The sequence below is a fragment of the Schistocerca serialis genome, chromosome 5 (assembly GCF_023864345.2).
Source record: "Schistocerca serialis cubense isolate TAMUIC-IGC-003099 chromosome 5, iqSchSeri2.2, whole genome shotgun sequence".
Taxonomy (NCBI): domain Eukaryota; kingdom Metazoa; phylum Arthropoda; class Insecta; order Orthoptera; family Acrididae; genus Schistocerca; species Schistocerca serialis.
The window spans coordinates 580,048,353-580,071,425 of record NC_064642.1 but is presented as its reverse complement, the minus strand read 5'-3'; the positions used below and the strand labels follow the sequence as shown (position 1 = coordinate 580,071,425).

Sequence of the window (23,073 nt, the reverse complement as noted above, 5' to 3'; positions counted from 1 at the left end):
AGGACTGACTCAGCATATAGGAAAGTCAAAACATCCTTCAGTGAAATTAAAAGCAAGGGTGGTAAATTAAGAGTGAAACGGGAATTCCATTGTTAGATGCAGAGGAGAGAGTGGATAGGTTTGAAAGAGCACGTTGAAGGCCTCTACGAGGAGAAAACTTGTCTGATGTGATAGAAGAAGAAACAGGAGTCGATTTAGGAGAGATAGGAGATCTAGTATTAGAATCAGAATTTAAGAGAGCTTTGGACGACTTAAGCTCAAATAAGGAAGAAGGGGTAGATAACATTCCATCAGAATTTCTAAAATCATTGGGGAAGTGGCAACAAAACGACTATTCACGTTGGTGTGGAGAATGTGTGAGTCTGGCAACATACCATCTGAATATCACCCACACAACTCTGAAGACTACAAGAGCTGAAAATGTGAGGATTTATGCACAATCTTCTTAAGAGTTCATACACCCAAGTTCCTGACAAGAATAATACACAGAAGAATGGAAAAGAAAATTGAGGATGTGTTAGATGACGATCAGTTTGGTTTTAGGAAAGGTAAAGGTACAAGAAAGGCAGTTCTGACTTTGCGTTTGATAATGGAGGCAACGCTAAAGAAAAATCGAGACACGTTCATAGGATTTGTCGTCCTGGAAAAAGCATTCGACAATGCCAAATGATGCAAGATGTTCGAAATTCTGAGAAAAATAGGGGTAAGCTGTAGGGAGAGACGGGTAATATACAATATGTACAAGAGCCAAGAGGAAATAATAAGAGTGGAGACCAAGATGGAAGTGCTCGGATTAAGAAGGGTGTAAGACAGGGTGTAGTCTTTCTCCCCTACTGGTCAATCTCTACATCGAAGAAGCAGTGATGGAAATAAAAGAAAGATTAAGAAGTGGGACTAAAATTGAAGGTGAAAGGATATCAATGAGCCGATTTTCTGATGACATTGCTGTCCTGGGTGAAAGTGAAGAATTACATGACGCTGAATGGAATTATCAGTCTAATGAGTACAGAACATGGAGTGAGGGTAAATAGAAGAAAGAACAAAGAAGTAGCATAAACGAGAACAGCGAGAAACTTAACATCAGGACTGATGGTCGTGAAGAAGATGTAGATGAAGTTTAGGAATTCTACTACCTAGGTTGCAAAATAACTAGTGGTGGACGGAGCAAGGGGGACATCAAAAGCAGACTTGCACTGACAAGAAAAGGGCATTCCTGGCCAAGCGAAGTCTGCTAGTATCAAACGTAGGCCCTAATTTCAGGAAGAAATTTCTGAAAATTTACGTTTGGAGCACAATATTGTATGGTAGTGAAACCTGAAATATGGGAACAACGGAACAGAGGAGAATCGAAGCATTTGAGATATGGTTCTATAGACTAATGTGGAAAATTAGGTAGACTGTTAAGGTAAGGAATGAGGAGGATGTGCGCACAATCGTAGACGAAAGGAATATGTGGAAAACAATGATAAGGAGAAGTGACAGGATTATAGGACATCTGTTAAGACATGAGAGAATGACTTCCATGGTACTAGAGGAAGCTGTAGAGGGCAAACACTGTAGGGGAAGACAGACAGTGGAATACATCCAGTAAATAATTGAAAACAAAAAAAAAACTTTAATGTGCGTTTGTCATCTGAGATATTCGAGTGTTTGCCAGATACAGCACTGTCCCCAGAACGCATTCTACTCTTCACTCGCCGTAGCAACATAGAGAAGAAGATTTAATTTTCTACTGTCGCAAACGGTGGTTTCGAAACTCTTACCGAGCGGCCACTTAAAAAAGAAAAATTATTCCAGTTGTTAATTTTACCTTTTCATTACGTTGCATCTTTATTAGCGTTACAGACTCACTATTGCTATTTCTTACAGTTTTGTGCCACTTAGGCTCCTCTGCGTTAACTAACTTCAAGAAAAATGAATTGCGTTCCTTAGGAAAAGGCCCATCTATAGTTACGATCTTATGATGTCTTCTGGTTTGTCCTGAAACAACAACAACAATAACAAAAAGATAAGGAAAACAAACGCGTTAGCCAGAATTACATCTGCTAACTCACTTGAAAAAAAATTGTCTACTAAATTGTCTACGTTCGATTCCGAACTAGAAAGTAATCTGAATTTGAATGTGTGTAGCAGCTACAATAAAATTCTCTAGGGCGTTCTTATAATAATATTCTCACACTTATTTAGATTTTTTCCTGTTACTTCTTACTGCTGTCCACGTTAATCGAAAACAGATTCATCATGCCCCAGTTTAAAATCTAAATCTGCACTGCATTACCAGCACTGATTATACATTTTGAGAAACAAAGCGGCAAGCATGAATCACAATATGACGTCGAGAAAGGCACAACGATACGCGCTGTATTGGATAAAATGTGCTCTGTTGGTAGGTGATAGTAAAAGCGCAGTATCGAAATGAGAAAACAACTTATTTTCTCAGTTCTACTAACGAAAGTGTCAGACAGATCAGTAGTCGATTTGGGCCAGCAGCATTGTAGAGAATTCTAAATTGTTGGCACCTAAATATTCTCAGTGAGGACAGAATTCTACAAGTTAGAAATTTGTCCGGAAAATATCAGATCGCAGACCGGAATTTTTGTTCATAATAAACGATGCTTTCGCTCCTCGATGATTACCGGTTCGTATTTGTCTTCCTTTCTCTGTTAGTGGGTATCATAATAGAAGTTTTAAATATTTATATACGAATTTTATGGCTGTTCGCCAGTGCCGCATACCTCTTCAAGCAAAGTCGTTAAATGTTCAACGGTTGTCACGAATGATATCACAATTTGTTTTGTCTCTGATTACCAAACGCTCAACTAACTTGTAATTGTCCATTAATTTTAGCCATTTGATGACTAATTATTCACATTCGTCGCCGAAATGAAGCAGCAAGCTGTCACGGCTAGGTGGGGGGAATGTGGCATCCACGTATTTTTCAGGCACTGAAGTGCTGTGTGATGTCCTTGTAAGGCATGTGTTATAAGATGTGAACTTCTCCCATGATTCATCAAAAAACTGACCAAGAACTAAATAAGTGCTAGTTTTCAGCTTACAGTGAGTGTCTAGCAGTTCAGTGAGGTTGTCTCTTTAAACATATAATCATAGACTCGAAATAGTAGTAACTGAACCGTCAAAATCAACACATAATTTATTTACAACTAAGGTGTGAGTAAGGTGCCAGATTATTACGCAGAAATTTAGTAAGCATCGATTGCTTTAAATGCAGTCATCAACCTACCTATAATCATATCCAACCTAATTTCGTGCTAATAGAAAATAATTATTTCTGATGTTGTGCGTTTGCAACCTTAATTCAGTGAGTGGCCTCTGATGTATCAGAATATTCATGGGCCTGCCAGCAGAATGAAAAAGTTAACTTCAGCATGGCTGCATGGTAGCATGGCACAGTACTTCACACAGGCGACAGGAAGTGTTTGGGTTTAATCAGGGATAATTCAGAAAGAATTCATTAATATGTAGATATATTGTCAAGGAACTATGGAATTAATTTCCAATTCCACATGGGTTCCTAAGGCAAGGCAAACATGTGTGAATTTAATAACTGGCATCCGAATACTAAGTTCTCAGTACACAACTTTTAGTAGACGGCAGCTCTTTTACGATTGAGGAGGGGGTGAATCATTTTGTTCACAGAACGAAGGACTAAAAGATAATATTCGTCACTATAATCAGCTTCCATTTAGTAGAAACTGAGCAACCTGTGAAGTTCCGTATCGCCCTTGGAACAATACTTCCGCATGCCTGTCCTCAGAATAACCGTGAGTAAACTGTCCATTAATTTAGCAAGTAGTTCCGAAACAATCTAACCACTTCATCTAAGCTTCGCCACGGCAAGCAACAGAATAACGTCTCCCAATTTCTTCATTATTGCCCCGTCCTCAGATCACATCAAATCAGATCGACACGAAACAAAGTCAGTCTTCCTCCCAGAACAGAATTCTCTCCAGTCAGCACAGAACAAAAAATAAATAAATAAATAAAAAGGTTCAAATGGCTCTAAGCACCATGGGACTTAACATCTGAGGTCATCAGTCACCTAGACCTAGAACTACATAAACTTAACTAACCTAAGGACATCACACACATCCTAGCCCGAGGCAGGATTCGAACCTGCGACCGTAGCAGCAGCTCCTAGAACCGCTCGTTCACATCGGCCGGCTCAGCGCAGAACAGGGAACAGTACAAGGAACAGAACCAGAATGGCGAAGTCCGTTCCAACAAGGAAAACTTCGTGATTTCCAAACTGCGAAAGCTTCCCATTGTCTAACAGACAACCCAGCCATCCAAGGATGTGAAAGTGTCTCAGTGGACACGTAAAGAATTGTTCAAAGAGCTTATTTCTACCAGTCGTAGCTGAGTGCAGTAAAGACACGCTAAGTATTGCAAAGCTAAGTGTCGCGATCTAACAGGGAGTAAAAATGAAATTTCCGAATGAACCGGCAACTTCCATCCTCTTCTTCAGTAGGAACTAGGTACAAATTCAGCTAAAGCAATTTACTTCAGATTTTCTGTTTCTGTTAAATGATTTGGACCAGTTATAATAGTTATCAGGAAAATGTCCTTTTGCAGGCAGCACATGAAATTTATTCGTGCATCTGGACGCGTTTTGCATTTTTAACAAGACATCCTCAGTGAGTCTTCTGGAATATTACATGATTCGCACATTCTGTTTCAGATTTAAAATAGTAATACAGTTCTTATATATAATAAAATGAATAGGTGCGAACAATTCATTACTAGAAGGTCATGCATTTTTCGCCTATGTGGGAAATAGTTTGAAAGCCGCATTTTTTCGAGTAGAGTCACTGTTATTTCGCAACAAAACATTATTTCAATTGTTATTTTCAATTTCTGGTGCGTTTCTAGAGTGTCATTTGTTTGTGTAAGTGATGCCAACCTTACCGATGTTTTGTTTCTCCTTGTTTTCTGTCTGCCTGTATGTGTTTCTATGTAATTATGTGTGTGCGTATGTGCGTGTGTTTCGTGTGTATGTATGGTTAAGCAACAGCAGAAACTGCAGGATAAATAACTACATGTGCGTTTTGATTTATGAATGTAAATCTCTATCAACATGCTTATACTGAACGAACTGTGTAAGTGTCTGTTAATAATAAAATCAACATTACACCTTTCTCTCTTCTTTGACCTTCTCTGCCCATGTCCCGTTCCTATTCCATTACAGATGGAAACATTTCCATACTTCTTTCTTGCAATCACAACGCCAAATTTGCACCTGGTGGCCAAAATTAGAACTAATTTCTTTTCAGCGTAAATCGATCCGTATTAACGCGTTAACATCTCTATCCAAGTTTCGCTGCCATACAATAATTACAGCTGCCACTGGACCTTTGTGAGCACCTACATTTTAATTACAACCACTCGGTATTATTACTGTGTGTTGCTCTGTTCCTTTTGTGTTTTACAAATCAGTAAAATAGCATGTTGTTTGTCGTATGTAGTTGTTCCACAAACGTGAGGCAACTCTTAAAATTGGAATTAATTTCACCTGGGCCGTGATAACAGATGGCATTTCCTCGTGGCAGACAGGATCAGTTTTCCTAGCTCACATAAATTAATTTTTATCGGGGTAACAGTTACTCACAAATCATTCGCAGAAAACGACAGTGGAAAAGACTAGCAATGAGATTGTCTCGGCCAAGCTGAAAGAAAAATACTTGGCTCACGATCCTTGGGAAAACTGCCAGATCGCAATAAGATTCAGCGAGAACAATGCCAAAACAAGCGTCCCCATCTCTCTTTCTCTCTCTATCTCTCTCTTGCAAGTTTATTTGTCTTTCCGACTCCCCCAGTACTACCTCCTACTGTCCTCAACATTTCTTCCTGCAGCCGAATTACTGCTGTTTTGCTGGTGGAGTGATATAGCGAACCTTCTATTCAATGCTTTAGTTCTTCGTGTTTCCAGCCTCTTCTGTAAGTGGTAAGCCGCTTAGTCAGAGCTTTAAAACTGCTGTCATTGAGAGGTGCGGGAAAACAGGCCCTACAACGTGAATTATTCAATGACACAAGCTGTTTCAGTTAATTTTATGTATTCAGTACAAATGACATTGTGATAACCACTACATCGATCTCTCGCTTTTTGCAGAATGGTAATTCAAGCGCTCTCTGATGACCAAAATTTTCCGGAAGTCGTAGAACCAATGTTATTTTACCTTTCAAGGTGCATGTTTAACTACACGGAGTGATATTTAACCGTAAGATGAAGGAATGGAGATTAGATCAACGTCCTGTCGATGATGAATTCCGTAGAGGTGTTGGAAGTAATCTTGGCATGGGACGCCACAATGAAAGTTAACCCATGGTGCTGACTATATAAAATGATTGAGAATGTAGTGGAATTTACTAACAACATTCATTTTTAAAAGAAAAAAACAGACATGGCTTATACTTATTAATTGAATACTGTAAACAACTAACAGTTGGGTTAAGAGAACAATGAACAAGCAACCTGGGTGGCAGAAGTGAGTCAACTACTCTGGCCCTAAAAAGTGGATAACGCAATCTGAATTGAGCTGACGCTGAGCAGACTTTGATTGATCAAATCTACTGAAGTATACATAGGTGCAGCTGAGAGCAAGTGGTGATCGAGATCTGTACCCCCTGACAAGGCCGGAGCAGCAGTACGTTACCCTGTTTGCTTCGTGTGGCTATGTACATTGTAGCTGGCGAGAAGTGCGCGGCGGTTGCGAGACTTGGAGGACGCACCTGTGTATCGACCGCGACCACGAAAGAAATGCAAAAATCTTGCGGTCTAGCGAACAGGCAGACGGATCGCAATTTACTCTCTACCAGAGTCCTGAAATCACGGTAGATTTCAGTGTGTGACACACCCGTACGCTGATCATACAAGGGCGAATTTGACTCACTTATACAGAGCGCACAAGGATACCAATCTTCAAGACTGGTAAGCCGAAAACGAATAAGTGTGCCTTCAGCAAATGATTAGTCCGAGACATTTGAAGTCACATTGTTGGTACAGCAAGAACATCACCACAGGCTCTCCAGTCTTACTACTTGCAAGTGAAGTCAGTCTCAGGACAGGTCCCAAGCACCAACCACACATGCCAGAGCTTCGACCAGAATATCCTTCCAGACCAAAGTCCAGAACCCGAGTGCCTCACACCTCTCCAGATAAAAAAATTCAGTTTTTCCGTAAAGTGCATGAACGATTGCGCCTTCACCCCATCTTGAGCTAATCACAGGGCTTTAGAGGCCCTAAGTCTCCCCTCCACACGACAGCACAAACTCATGTCGAACCAGCACGAGAGTTAAGAAACCCGCATCTCTGAAAAAAAAAAGAAACATCCAACTACTGGCTTTCTTAAGTTTTCATAGAGGGAGAAGATGTTTTTTCCAAAGTCGCGTCGCTTCCCACAGCAAGAAGCAAACAGATACAAAGATCTTTATCTAAATCTCTTGTGCCTTGGAGCATGTTAGTCCTAGATACAAAGTGTAATAAACACTCTATCTCTAAACGTTGCTCAGACGCCGGAGTTTCTTATACAACCGAGGCAGCCGATGAAAGTGAGCCACAGGCATATTTTCTGTATTGATGAACACAAAAACTTGTGAATTTTTATTATGCATGGCTCTGCACGCAATGCCTGGTTTACAACTCCACTGTGCAGACAAATCCCTTCAGTCCCTCACACCCAGCCCAGCCTTCGGCTGGCACTAATGCAGGTAGAGTGGCATTGTCCTGCTGGAGACCTGTCTTGACTAGGGGCTGCTCTGTCTGCCCTGTACGGCTGCGAGTCTATCTGGCAAGATTTAATTACAGATGGGCTCGCCACCAATTTCTTTCAACTTCCGACATGCCGTTTCTATGAACTAAGAACCATAAAAATACCTCATGCTTTTAGCGCCCTACCAGGCTCCATCAACATCTGCTCAGACTGTTAACTTTTTAGAGTCTCACTCAAGGTGCATAAGGTTGTAACAAAATCTTTAATGATTTTGTGTATATGAAAAATAGGTGAGAGAGTAACTTGTCCTCTCTCAGTGTAGCACAATCTCTTATTGAACAAAGACTGGGACAGCCAATGGCAATGTCCCATTCAAAGCAATCATCACGGCATTCGCCTCAATGAATTTAGGGAAATCACAGATAATTTTCTCAAATGCGAGTACAATATGTTAGTCAGTTGTCTCCTTTTCCAATCATGCAAGCATCATCTAACTACAAGCATTTATTTGTAATAGGTTTTTGGAATTAAACACATAGGAAGTGCAGCAAGGCTTCAGGGAATTGTGAAGAAATAGAAAAAAAGTGACCATCAAAAGGACTGGTTCAGTATATAAAAAAGTTAAAACTACCTAGGGTGACATTAAAAGCAAGGACGACAATATTAAGAGCGTAATGGGAAGTCCAGTATCAACCGTGGAGGAGAAAGTGGATAGGCGTGAGGATACATTGAACGCATCTATGAGGGCAGTACTCGTCTGATAACGTGATAGAAGAAGAAATCGGACGAATGTGCGGAGTTTACCACAGGTATGGAATACTTGCGATCAAATAAGGCGAAAGGGATGGATAACATTCTGTCAGAACTTCTACAGTCATTGAGGAAGCGGCAGCCAAACGACTGTTCAAGTCGGTGTGCAGATTCTGTGAGACTGGAGATATACCATCGGAGTTTTGGAATATATCATCCACATAATACTGAAGTTGGTAAGGGCACATACATGTATGCACCACATTGTTATATTGGAAGTGGATCATGGATTGTGCACGGTTCTACACGGAACCGGCGAAGTTAGGAACATATGGAAAAGACTGATAAGGAAAAGGGACAGCATGATAGAACGCATTAAGACAACAGGGAGTAGCTTTCTGGTACTGCAGGAAGCTGTACACGGTAAAAACTGTAGAGGAAGATAGGGATCGATATAAATCCAGAAAATAACTCAGGATATGGGGTGCAAATGCTACCCTGATATGAAGAGATTGGAATTCATGTCAGGCCGCATCAAACCAGTCAGAACAGTCACAAGACTGATGACTAAAAGAAAGGGCTAATTGGAGGTAAATTTCTGAATAGTCCTAGCATTATGGTCAAGATAAAATTGACTAGCTCACGTACAAAAGACACAGACTTCAGGTCCCTCTTGCTTCATTCGCGATCGGAACGGTAGAAAATGTCTTGCTTGGTAGTGCACAGGGTACTCCAGAGACGCTGGAGGCGTGGCTCACAACGTTGGGTCCGCAAGGTCCCGCACGACCGCTATCGGCGTCTGAAGGAAGCTTGCAACTCCGTTGGTAACTCTGAGGCCCTCGGGGTGGTATCGATACGTGATCCACAAAATGTGCACTGCTGGACGTCATATAGCCCAATGTTAGAGTTCTCGCTAATGACTGAGCAGATCAAATACACCCTATAATTCTCACTTGCAGCCGCGCGGGATTAGCCGAGCGGTCTGAGGCGCTGCAGTCATGGACTGTGCGGCTGGTCCCAGCGGAGGTTCGAGTCCTCCCTCGGGCATGGGTGTGTGTGTTTGTCCTTAGGATGATTTAGGTTAAGTATTGTGTAAGCTTAGGGACTGATGACCTTAGCAGTTAAGTCCCGTAAGATTTCACACACATTTGAACATTTTCTCTCACTTGCAAATTATAGCGATAGCAGAAAATGTTGATAGCAGTCGGTGCAGTAATAACTTTTTGATCGTCGTAAAATTCGTTTCTGTCGAGGCCAATATGAAATTCCTGTAAGTGCAGCTAAGAACACCGCTAAATATTTGTCACACCCAGGAGTCTTCACACTCCTACAGTGCTTCACCGACTCTGGAGAGAGTCCACAGGCTTCTTCTGATTCGACATATCCAGCTTAAAAAACTCAATGATGATTAAATGCCTCAGAGCTACCAAATAGCGTGGATATTGATTTCTACGTATCGCCTGCTGTTCAAGTAGGTCCGTACATTGTTTATGCGATTTAGCCCGTGTGATTCAGCGGACAAGTCGAGATGCTTTAGAACGATTCAGCTTTCCTCAAACCAGGAATGTATGCGTGCAGCCCTGTGAACAAGGCTGTTGTCATCTCCGAAGACGGAGTGTCCACAGCATTCTCACGATGATGATGTTTGGTTTGTGGGGCGCTCAACAGCGCAGTCAGCAGCGCCTGTATGAAGTCTCAATTTTTACGCAGTCCAATCTAGCTACTGTGACGACTGATGATGATGATGATGAAATGATGAGGACAAGACATACACCCAGTCCCATGACAGAGAAAATCCCCATCCCAGCCGCGAATCGAACCTGGGACTGTGATCCAAAGGCAGCAACGCTAGCCATTAGACCAAGATCTGGGGACACAAACACAGCATTCTCATCAAGGAGATACAGTAGAAGAGCCAACACTGCTTGTCACCAAAAGTCTTAAAATAAATACCCTGATTTATGTCCAGGGTTACGTGAATGAGTGGGCCCAAATCGTGGTTATTAAAAACATACTCAAAACACCATAGACCCACCTCTGGCCTGAAGTGACCTTGCACCGTCGGTGCAACCGACACGTCGCATCATTTGAAAAACCGAAAAATCGCGACACTTCGGGCCACACGCCATGCAACCACTCACCTATTGTCCATTTTCTGTGTTGTTTGATCCACTGAAGATTTATGTGCCACTGTGAGCAATAAGCTTTAGCCATCCACCTACAAATGATCCTTGTATGCACTTTTCTTCACAATGATCATTAGGGCACTTATGAGATGGACCTGCATTCATCAACACAAGCGATTCCTCTAGAGATTGAAACCGATTTTCAGTTCCTGTCGGTTGGAATATTTTTATATCATTGTCCTTCCGCTATGTTACAAAGCTGTGACTGGCACACCATTCTTTGTACACACGTTGGACAGTCCGTGTTAACATAGCAACAGAACAGGAAACTTTATTCGTGGCGTGATGATGGGCACGTCCAAACACGATAGCTCCTTTCTGTCAATCTGTCACGTTTCCATGTCGACCCATTTTACTGCACTGACTCCATTCAACCGACTGGCACGTTCACATCGCTTCACTGTCTTGACGTCAACCGAAGGATATACGACCGCCTGGCCCGGTTCTACAGCCCTCCATGGCGACCAGTGTGTTCTTTCAACGAAGTGACTAACATTTTGCATGGTTTACTTAGATCAGGTGCGATTATGGTGTATACTGTCGTCCTAATTCCGGACTTAAGTCTGTTGTTACACTTTCTATATACTATCAAATCCTTATCTCTTTTCAAGTTCTTTATGAATTCCTTAATATCCCGATATATTTTCTCTATTTGGCTTCATTACTAGGAGATGTGGGTGCATGAACCTATAAGTTGTAGAAGATACAGTTGATACTCTGTCGGCACTGACCTGACCTTTGTTCTTTCAATTTCAGTTCATTAAGTGCTATTATTTTAACTTCTGCCAGTGCATCACTCTTTTAAAATATCTCAATTTTTCTATGTAATTCTAGCCTTCAACATTCTATACTCCGAGCTACAGTAAATTATCGCTCTTCTTTCTTCCCCTTCCTGGATATACTTCAACGTCTTCAGTGGCCTGGTTTCTGCCACGTTTTGCATTCCCAGGGACTTCATCATCGCTGTTCCTTCGGCCTTTGGGTATATTTTCTGTCGTGAGGTCAAATACGTGCCCTGAACGACTCTTTGCTGCTTCTTGTTCTGTTAGCCTCCTTCTTCCGAAGCACGGGAATTTTCATGTGTTGTGAAGCCATCCTACAACTGTCTCATAAATCAGTGCTGCGAATGTTACGCACTGGTCGTCAAATGTGTGATATTTTCACCACAACATAAACTCCCACAAAGGGTTGAAAATTGCGTTCAGGGCGGACAACAAAGTGGATCAGATGCTGTAGCATAAGATCGTCACAAGGGGAGAAATGCATGGGGAAAGTGGCAGTTTGTGCGATAAACTTTCAGAATTGAGAAATTAAGTACATGCGACAAACAGGAAGAAACTTCAATGTGTGGTTTAAAGAATATAATAAGAAAAGAATGGTTCATCAGCAGTGGCGAAGCACCTCAAGAATGAGGAGCATCGTTGCATAACATCGCAGACACCGTGAGGGCATTGTACTTTGACGATAAAAATTGATTGTGGTCAAATTTTGAAGAAGTGGAGATCTTCTGCGCTTTAAGGAAGGAATACGTCCTCGTGTTAAATGAAACGACAGAAATGTCCCTTGGCCCATTTTAGCCACGTCCTTTTTGGAAAGCAGTAGCCAACTTATTCGAATTCAGGCATTAGGTGCAATGTTCTCTGTTGGTAATTCCTTTATGGATGCACGCATTGTAACAAAGGTGAAGTTTTACTAGGACCTGCATATAATTTTCATAGATTTTATGACCGACCGTAGCTTGGTGCAGGGCTGTGACACATGCGTTGCAGGAATGTGGTGTGTTTGTTGGGTGAAAGCGGCTTCCTTGAGTTTACGACTGATTCTTGAAGAGTATAACACGCCAACATGAGGTATCCTAAGAATAGTTTTATGTTTAACAAAGCATGTTTTCTGCTGGATTTTTACTTTCGACAGTGCCGTATGGCATACGAGTTTTAACGGAACATTATACTACGGGACAGTATCAATATTTTATAGCTATGAGTGTGTGTAGTGTAGCAATATATTGATTTGTTGCCTTGTTTTATAGCACTTGATAAAAGGGTAATGTAGCCTCGAAACAAGTTGTGGCTAAAATGTCACATGTTTGATAACTGGTATGTAACATTCGCGATACCGATATGTCAACTTTTGTTGAAGATCTTAGTGTATCATGAAGTCGAACCGTGGACTATTATGCAGCCGATCTAAAGTGCAAAGACGGCCGGAGTGGCCGAGCGGTTCTAGGAGCAACAGTCTGGAACCGCACGACCACTACGGTCGCAGGTTCGAATCCTGCGGGCATGAATGTGTGTGATGTCCTTAGGTTAGTTAGGTTTAAGTAGTTCTAAGTTCCAAGGGACTGATGACCTCAGCAGTTAAGTCCCATAGTGCTCAGAGGCATTTGAACCATTTTTCTAAAGTGCAAAGCACAAGATGATGATGAGAGAATTTATTTGGAAGAAGCAGGCAGTCGAACAAGATCGCCAGAGAGAATTCTCGAAACAGTATTCACCATATCGCATAAAACTTTGGCGTCAACAATATTGTAGTGTAATCAGGAGTCAGTAGGACACACGAAGAAAGTAGAAGCTATCTGCTAAGAAAAAGATTTCTGAAGACAATATGTACGAAATAAAATAATTTATTGGCTTTTATTAACATTATAATTAACATATTCAGTCTTATTACTTCTTTTGCCCAAAAATTTAATATTAAGACGAAATGTTCTTTCGGGTCTTTACAAGTACTTATCACAAACAAAAGCTGACAACATCTACTCAGCGTTGTTAAGTATATGAACAATATTTTAATATGAAATAAATTATTGGACTACTACACAGTAGTAAAATTCTGAGCTCTGTTACATGGTAACATCTAGCAGCATGTATCTCAGTCTCATGGATAATATAAGCGACGAAAGTAAATTACTTCGACTAGACTACAAGGAATGCAGCACTGTGGACGTCATGCCACTATTCTAATTTCAGATCGCTAGAGATTGTCGACTCTCCTGGTGAGGAGCGTCTTCCCGTCCTTAGTGGACAGCTCGTACTGCGATAAGAGTTCCACAACGGCGATCTTCACGGCCAACAGACCCAGCCTGTAACCTGAAACAGAAAGACCACATTAGGTTACGCACTGAGTATGTCATGTTAATTAAGGTACGTGTGCATTCAAAATAAAGATCGCAGGTGGGATGAATAAGATGCTGTACTTACCGACACACTTTCGCGGTCCCCCGCCGAAGACGAGCTGTGGCGCCTCCACGCCTGTGTCTGGCTGGAAGCCGTGTGGCCCGCAGTCCCTGCTGAGCGACCAGACGGGCACCAGGACGCGGTCCCCCGGCTGCAGCCGCTCGCCTCCCAGCGAACACGCCTGCCGGCACTCGCGGCTCAGCACTGGCTCCGAGGGGTGCAGCCGCAGCGTCTCTGCAGCGGAAATACACCACGTCAGCCGCGGGTAACGAGAATCCAGCTTCGTACGACAAACAGTACAGTACGTGTGGGAAACAAGGGTGAGTACCCTACTCGTATTAAAGTTATATTTTAAGTACGACGCTTCCTAAGAGAATAAGATGAACACAGACTGTGAATATAAATTGGAGGCTGTTTCAACATAGCAGACACCGCTCACAGTAACTTGCCGCAGAAATTTGGAGAACAGGAACAGTCACTTCTCACTCCACCACCATTATCTTTACATCTTTTCGTCCCTATTTACACATCTCTTTTTTATTAATCATCATCTATACACACTCTCCATCTTCCAGTGTGAGGTGCAACATATTCTTGGCGTTATTTGTTTGCCCTTTTCACTTTTCTCTGGTGAATGGAATATGTGAAACATGACAATGTGTGCCCGCCCCTCTGTAGCGTCCCACGCCTCCATATACACTACCGGCTACACCAAGAAGAAGTGCAGATGATAAACGGGTATTCATTGGACAAATATATTATACTAGAACTAACATGTGATTACATTTTCACGCAATTTGGGTGCATAGATCCTGAGAAATCAGTACCCAGAACAACGTCCTCTCGCCGTAATAAGGGCCTTGATACGCCTGGGCATCGCGTCAAACAGAGCTTGGATGGCGTATACAGGTACAGCTGCCCATGCAGCTTCAACACGATAACACAGTTCATCAACAGTAGTGACTGGCGTATTGTGACGAGCCAGTTGCTCGGCCACCATTGACTAGACATTTTCAATTGGTGAGAGATCTGGAGAATGTGGTGGCCAGGGCAGCAGTCGAACATTTTCTGTATCCAGAAAGGCCTGTACAGGAAATGCAACATGCGGTCGTGCATTATCCTGCTGAAATGTAGGGTTTCGCAGGGATCGAATGAAGGGTAGAGCCACGGGTCGTAACACATCTGGAATGTAACATCCACTGTTCAAAGTGCCGTCAATGCGAACAAGAGGTGACCGAAACGTGTAATCAGTGGCACCTCATACCATCACGCCGGGTGATACGCCAGTATGGCGATGAAGAATACACGCTTCTAATGTGTGATCACCGTGATGTTACCAAACACGGATGCGACCATCATGATGCTGTAAACAGAACCTGGATTCATCCAAAAAAATGACGTTTTCCATTCGTGCACCCAGGTTCGTCGTTGAGTACACCATCGCAGGCGCTCCTGTCTGTGATGCAGCGTCAGGGGTAACTGCAGCCATGATCTCCGAGCTGATAGTCCATGCTGCTGCAAACGTCGTCGAACTGTTCGTTCAGATGGTTGTTGTCTTGCAAATGTCCCCATTTGTTGACTCAGAGATCGAGACAAGGCTGCACGATCCGTTGCAGCCATGCTGATAAGATGCCTGTCATCTCGACTGCTAGTGATACGAGTCCATTGGGATCCAGCACGGCGTTCGGTATTACCCTCCTGAACCCACCGATTCCATATTCTGCTAACAGTCACTGGATCGCGACCAACGCGAGCAGCAATGTCGCGATACGATAAACTGCAGTCGCGATAGGGTACAATCCGACCTTTATCAAAGTCGGAAACGTGATGGTACGCATTTCTCGTCCTTACAAGAGGCATCACAACAACGTTTTACAAGGCAACGCCGGTCAACTGCGATTTGTGTATGAGAAATCGGTTGGAAACTTTCCCCATGTCAGCACGTTGTAGGTGTCGCCACCGGCTCCAACCTTGTGTGAATGCTCTGAAAAGCTAATCATTTGCATATCACAACATCTTCTTCCTGTCGGTTAAATTTCACGTCTGTACCACGTTATCTTCGTGGTGTAGCAATTTTAATGGCCAGTAGTGTAGTTTCCTTGCGCTGCAACTCAAGACACCCGTCTTTTGCAGGCCATGCTCTTAACGAGTGGGCTAACCTAGTACTCCTCACGGTCACCTCACAGCCTTAGTATGCCAGTTCTTCTATCCGAGTCCCAAACTGCACAGCTCTTTTCCCCATGTAGTTGGAATGGCACTTTTTGATCACAGCATCACGAAGCTTAGCCACAACCTAGGATTTGTTTGCGAAATGAATCATTTACCTTCCCACAAAGAATACGTTTAGTGAATTTTCCCGAGTGACAAACTCCGTGAGCTTATACTGCTTAATCGAGATATATGAGGGACACAGTGGGACTATTCTACAGTAGATACAGATGCAGAATCTTAATAAGGTTTGTCTTATTTGAAGAGCATTAAGAGTTTTCGTATAAAAAATTACTTTTCAGCGCACCCTCGTATAATTCAAAAATGGTTCAAATGGCTCTGAGTACTATGGGACTTAACATCTGAGGTCATCAGTCCGGTAGACGTAAAACTAATTTAACCTAACTAACCTAAGGACAACACACACATCCATGACCGACACAGGATTCGAACCTGCGACCGTAGCAGCTGTGTGGTTCCGGACTGAAGCGCCTACAACTGTTCTGCCACATCGGCCGGCTAAAATGATTCGACAGGTAGGCCTACTAATTCTACATATCTAAATTCTTTATTCTCGCTTGATCCTATCTGGTGAGGTTCTTCGATATTGAGACTCAAAAATATGTTCCCTCGGTTCTCGTCATAAGTCTATACTCTCTGTGGTCATCAATTTTACGTAATAGGTAAAGTGGCAGTGAGTCGACTAAGTTCATTGACATACTACGAACTTTTTCTTCGAAATTTCCGTGTTTTCATTAAGTTTTTTTCGACATTCTTCAGATCTTTTTTTTTTCACCTACGCCGTTCTGAATCTCTTTACACTCACAGATTAAACTTTTCTGCACAACATAGCATCTCTTGAAGAAGGACATTCTGTCAGAATAAATTGTCTTTTTACTATACATTGCATTCTGCTCACCATTAACAACGGCTTCCAGCAAAGGTAGAGTAGTTGGATCTTGAACAGAGGCGATGTCAGAGCGCAGTCTCTGCTGCAGCTGTGGCTGCGCGGCCAGCTCCAGGAGGCAGTGCTGCAGCACGTGGCTGGTCTCCGCAGCGCCCGCTGACAGGATGGCGGCGGTCTGACTCGAGACTGCAATGATGAAAACGATTGACTGTTGGCAGATACCCCGGAATGCAAAACAAACAGTGCCTAATCACTTTATTACAACCACCTAATAGTATATAGATCAACAGCTGTTTGGAATTCATAGCTTCTGACATCCATTAAAAGGGTCAGCAAATACGTTGACTGACCAAAGTTCTATAGCTGTTCCATTGGGCTAACATCCAGAAAACTTAGAGACAACGGACGTACTTTGATAAATTAGCGGTGCTATTTCAGTCATTTGTGTACAGCCTTGTAACATGGAGCTTCATCTCCTAATATTTCACCTTTCCCAAGGAAAACAATCCTATGCCCAAGTGAACATACGGATGAAGTAACTTCTGCATGGGTTAATGACGATAGAAAATGCCACGAAAAATTTTGTTGCACCGGAGGACTGCAGTCCCCACACCCCTCCCCTCCCACCTTTCCATGCACCCACTATGCGTCATCCAGTGTGTTCTCCGATATTTCTCAAAACTGGAAATTTGTGGTAAGGTCTTATGGGACCAAAATGCTGCGGTCATCGGTCCCTAAGCTTACACACAACCTAATCTAACTTAAGCTAAGGACATCACATACACCCATGCCCGAGGGAGGACTCGAACCTACGACGAGGGGAGCCGTGCGAGCCGTGGCAGGACACCCTAGACTGCACGGCTACCCCTCGCGGCCGGTATTTCTCATCGGAGCCTATTTATGTCCATGCACCCTATGATGCAGCAGTCGTGACTCGTTGCAGACAGCTACCCATCACCAGACTGCAGTGCCCATTTGACACAATCATTAATCCCTCTGTCTACTTTGGTTCTCTGTTCACAGTAGGATTCGATGAAGTACCTTAGTACACGTGAAATGCTTCCCCTAAGTTTATTTGGAAAGTGAACTGTAGTGGTACCATGAGTTCATTGGCCTTCACGCAAAGTGGAAACGAACTATCATCTCAACATCAACCGCGATTGAAAGCCTGTAATTCAAAACAGTGCCTATAATATATTCGCTATTAACCCATTTTCAATGCAGGGCTGCACATAGAATTTACACTTTACCGGAAAAGCGATGAAAGTCCGTTTTGCGATAAGGATTAATGCTTTCTTTCACTTGAAAGAAATGCGTATAGACAGTCTTATGTATCCCCCTTGAAAACATCTTCCTCGCCCAGGGACATTTTGTGACAAGTGTCATAACAATGAGACACGGTAGCGTGTGTAATCTAGTTATATTACCAAACTGGTTCCTGTATTTACCTTCATCTAGGACAGCCTCGTCATCAGCGCCCTCCTGCTTCATCTTCTTCGTAAGCAGATGTATAAAGTCGTGAGAAGACGCAGTATTGCTGTTACGGTGGTCGATACTGACGGCAGTCACCGATCTGAAGAAGTTGGCAATCTTGTCGGGTAGTTGTCCCAGCCCCAGAGCGTCGAATGCGGCTTGACCCAGGTATTCGAACACGAAGCGGCGGCCGAACTCCGTCTTAGTGTCGTGCGCGCGCTGCACGGCCTCCAGGAACGGCGAGCAGCCCTCCGCGTCCTCGAGGGTCCGCGTCTGCAGCCCGAGCAGCGCCGAGGCGACGCAGTCGGTGCAGTAGGCCAGCAGCTGCCGCGGTGACACAGCGGCTGCAGAGCCGCCAGCCAGAGAGGCCAGGCGGCGGGCGTGCGCGCGCAGCTGCGGCTCGGCGGAGCGCAGGGCCGACGGCGTAAACGACGGAGTCAGGCATCTGCGGGCCCGCTTCCACTGCTCTCCTGCAACACAGGCAAGGGCCTGCCTGAGTATCGCTACGGTACTCAGTGGGAACTGAGCCATATAACCTGTGTGTTAGGAAGACTGGCTATGTGGCATCACGTGTGTCTCACCTTCCTGAGCGAACAGCCCATCGTCGTAGGCCTGGGTTCGCGCCCTGGCGGGGAAGCTGGGGAAGTGGGCGGACAGCAGCTGCCAGGCGAGCTGTGGGTCCCTCAGCAGCAGCAGCCGCTGCCGGCCCAGCCGCACCCACGAGGCGGACTCCTGCGGCCGCGACACGTAGTGGCCGTGCAGCACCTCGTGCAGGGGGCTCGTCTCCACCACGAGGGACAGCAGCCACTGCACCACTCTGCAACGGAACGGAGAACACGCCTGTTGAACCAGGCCTTCCACTACTGCTTGTCTTTGGTACTGGTGAAACTTCCAGGCTGTCATCGACCATGATGCCTGCTTTGTTCATGCCATTTTCTCCAGAGCTGCGATTGATATTGTGAGAGATACTCCCTTTTCCTCTAGGTCTTGTTTAGTGCGTAGAACATCTGAAGATATGTATTGCAGCTCTGGACGAAATGTCAGTAACAAAGAAGTTTCATGGACCACAGCCATACAACTGGTAAGATTCATAACCAACTATTGCTGTTGCACTCCAAACAAAAGCGTGACGCTGTAGTTTGCTGATTTCATGTACATCTATACATTGCAATTCACTGAAGGTCATTATGGATTGAGTGTGGGACAAACGACTACTTATATTCTTTGGCCGGTCATTTCCTACTGCTGTACACACAGTCCTAGATAAACTGCAGATTCCTCACTGTAAATTGAAAACTGCAGTAGCTGAAATTCTTTTCTCTTTGATTATGCTAGTTGAGTTTTTCTGTGTTTCTGTGATACTCCCCTGTACAATAAATAAATCTTGCTTGTATGTGTATGGTATACAGTACTTGTTAGTCCAAATACATGAAGTAACAAATAATTATAAAGACTTAATTACTTCGAGTGGAACTTTCATAAATTGTCAGGCAAACTGGTTCAAAAAAATCTGGGCTGTAGTACCAAAGTGTGCAAGCTATTCAGCAAATTATTTAATAACGCGAATTCAGCTTAATTTGTCTTTGGAAAGTTCCAATGAATTATTTTCATTGATCGTTTTCTGAGAGCATAGCTTAGGTGTACATGCAGTGGATGCAACTAAATTTGTCTGCCAAAGTATGGAACTGTTGGTTTTTACAGGAGTCATTGCTATAAAATCTTCTAGGGTTTGTTGTCTCGTCAATTTGCAAGGTTTCCACATCGTTGAGGAAGACACATACTCCACATCTATAAGATGTCTAGAGCATGCAATCCTCCTGAAGCCTAACTGACACACTTCAAATAGATGTGTCAAGAAAACAAAGACGATTTACTGCATGTGCTTCATATAATCGTCAGATCATTTTATAATCGAAACCAATATTTAGTGAAAACTAATGGAATTTAAACTTGTGTCCAGATTATAATATCGAATATCTCGTCAGAAGTATTGCCTAGTGAATAAAAACAAGGATAGCTGTAAACAGTAAGTATGTGGCATCGAAATTATAACACAACAGCCCAGAAAAATAAAGGAAAATTTGTAACTTAGCGGACATGTTTCCGACAGAAAAGCGCTGGAGCAGAGTAGCTAATTCTGTCCTTCCTGCACACCGTCTGCAGGTATTGTTATCACGTATAACAGACACTCAAATGCTTATGTAAACACATATTGACACAACATTGTTGTTACTGTACTAAGTTGTCATTACCTCATTCATGATACCGGTTATATACTGTGTTATAGTTTACTATCCATTTCAGTTATGGTATGCGCTGTGAGATTAATCACTGCCTATTTAACGTTGCCCCGACTAAGACACTGGTTCGTTTTTAAAAGTCCCAGTCGAGTGATACTTAAGGAAGAAAGTCCAAGCCGTAACTATTTGCGTTGTGTCGTACCTGTACCGCAGAGAAATACAGGCGGCGATGACAGCGACAAAGGCAGCAGCCGGCAGGGCCCAGACGGAGAGGCTGGGAACGCAGCCGGCGCTCAGCAGCAGCAGTCTGCTCGAAACACTCATGTCTTCCAGACAGCACAGCACGGCGAGTGGGAGTGTTGTGGTGCCGGCACGGGCCGGCCTCTGCCTTAAGTATCAACGCTTCCCCCCACCACTATTCTCTCGCCTAGCGCCGTCTCACTCGCCGCGACGCTCTCTGTCTGTGGCGGACGTGACGAAGCTGAAACGCTCCATCATGCCGCAGCCAACATGACAATCGTCTATCTCTGCGAGTACTGGCGCTCATTCAAACGTAGTACTGTCAACCTTGAACTCCCTCTCTCTCACCTATCCTGCCATCGGGTACGGCTGTGATAATGTTTTATTGTGCAGGGGACCACATGATATCAACTTGGCGCACTTCGGCAACCGGGGCAGGTTGCTGTCGATAGTCCGTAGAAGCGCGCCAAATAAGGAAGGTGATTTAAAGTTGGTTTTCATTTAAACACATAATGTTGATGCTCTGGAACATCTTATAGCGAATGCAGGCGTACAGCAAACTCTCGATTCTCCAGGTGGGCGCAGTAAACACACAACGTCTCTGATACATCTATGTGATGCTTGGCCAGGTCGGCACGCTACGTCTTGGTTGGTTCAAATGGCTCTGAGCACTATGGGACTTAACATCTTAGGTCATCAGTCCCCTAGAACTTAGAACTACTTAAACCTAACTAACCTAAGGACAGCACACAACACCCAGCCATCACGAGGCAGAGAAAACCCCTGACCCCGCCGGGAATCGAACCCGGGAACCCGGGCGTGGGAAGCGAGAACGCTACCGCACGACCAACGCTACGTCTCTCACACGACATTGTAAGCTAAGGGGTTAATAATGCGGGTAATCGTTTTATAAATGATGTAAAATCACGGATGGAACCCAGCATAACGAAGATGTTGTTATGAACTTCCCATCAATTCTGCTTCTACAGCACAAGATTCAAAATGCTAACCACAGCAAACTCTAAGGGTGTAAATGTTAGAGTATTTGTGTTACTTCTTGATATAAATGGCAACTCCGCATCCACTTCTCAGTCGCTCGTATTCCCTAAATAACTAAAAATTCTAACGTAAAGTCTTACTCAACGAGGGAAAATCGAAATGAAACTAAATCTGAAAACTATCCTTAACAATTAGACAATCGAGCCCATGTCATCCATCGCTCGTGTGTAGAGCGCCCTTAACAATGGCGGTCTGCGCTCCTGTCTTCTGTTTCGACAATGGATTTGCGGTCACGGTAACTACGGAAACATTTGGTGCGGAGCCTCTGAACGCTATGCTGTTCGCCGTGGTGTACGCAGCGCTCTACGAGTTGGCCGCCGGCCTTCTGTTGTGGTAAGTCGCCGCGAGCGTCCGCACCGCTGCACACTTCCCAGTCTGACGCTGCCAGCACAGAGCGCCGCGACAGTCGCGCGTTTTGGCCGCAAATCTTCAGTCGTACGGCTGACTGGGCGTGCCGATAATAACTGCGTTCGCATCTCGTACCTGTTACAAACATTCTCACGTAAATACGTATTTCTGATGGTTTTACGATAAACTGCTGGCAGTGAAAGGCTCTTTTAGCTCAAGTGAAACTGGCGATACTGATTGAGGATTTAGACCAATCACATAATGGTAATGAATTCTATGACTCATTTCTTTGTGTGCATTTTGAATTTAATTTCTGTATAGTGTTATTAGTTACGTCATTTTCGTTGTATCTAGACAATTTATTTTCGTAATCTCGCTGTTTCGACAAGTATATCAATATGTCGTCGATTGGGTCAAGAGCGAGATCCGATTCCTCACGTTCGCTTTGATTCATGACGTATTGTATGACGTCATGTGAGCGATCTCTTATGAAATGTTGTCTGTGTTTGTGCTAGGTTCTCATGTAATCTATGAGATTTGTAGACAGCAAGCTTAGCTTAAATTGTTGATAGAAGAACAAGTACGTGAACTGTTGATAGAGGAACAAGTTGACTGTTTATTTCTGAATTGGGCATGATTTCTGATGATAAGGTTAGGTGGGAACTTCAAAGTGCATGTTAAATTTGTGATGTTTCTTACAGTTTCATGGCTGTTTTTGTAATGTAACAAGTTTTTTCAGGCTGAAGTCAGACAGGAACT

General features: G+C 43.6%; 1 protein-coding gene across 1 annotated transcript; it reads right to left on the bottom strand.

The window, feature by feature from the left end:
- Positions 1-13,636: 13,636 nt before the first annotated feature.
- LOC126482119 (cytochrome P450 6k1-like) lies at positions 13,637-20,991 on the bottom strand. The gene is made up of 6 exons (XM_050106096.1): positions 20,870-20,991; positions 19,009-19,244; positions 18,403-18,897; positions 16,967-17,140; positions 13,864-14,073; positions 13,637-13,752 (listed from the first exon to the last, which is right to left on the bottom strand). Exons 1-6 carry the CDS (start codon positions 20,989-20,991, stop codon positions 13,637-13,639), a joined length of 1,353 nt encoding a protein of 450 aa, XP_049962053.1.
- Positions 20,992-23,073: the final 2,082 nt, after the last annotated feature.

What these genes read in the sequence shown, in the direction of transcription:
- LOC126482119 (XM_050106096.1), bottom strand. Translation starts at nt 20,991, where the DNA reads ATGAGTGTTTCGAGCAGACTGCTGCTGCTGAGCGCCGGCTGCGTTCCC. An exon ending in TGTATTTCTCTGCGGTACAG is followed by an intron (nt 19,245 to 20,869) that starts GTACGACACAAC and finishes GTTCCGTTGCAG; the next exon opens with AGTGGTGCAGTGGCTGCTGT. An exon ending in GCTGGAAGCCGTTGTTAATG is followed by an intron (nt 14,074 to 16,966) that starts GTGAGCAGAATG and finishes TTTCCGCTGCAG; the next exon opens with AGACGCTGCGGCTGCACCCC.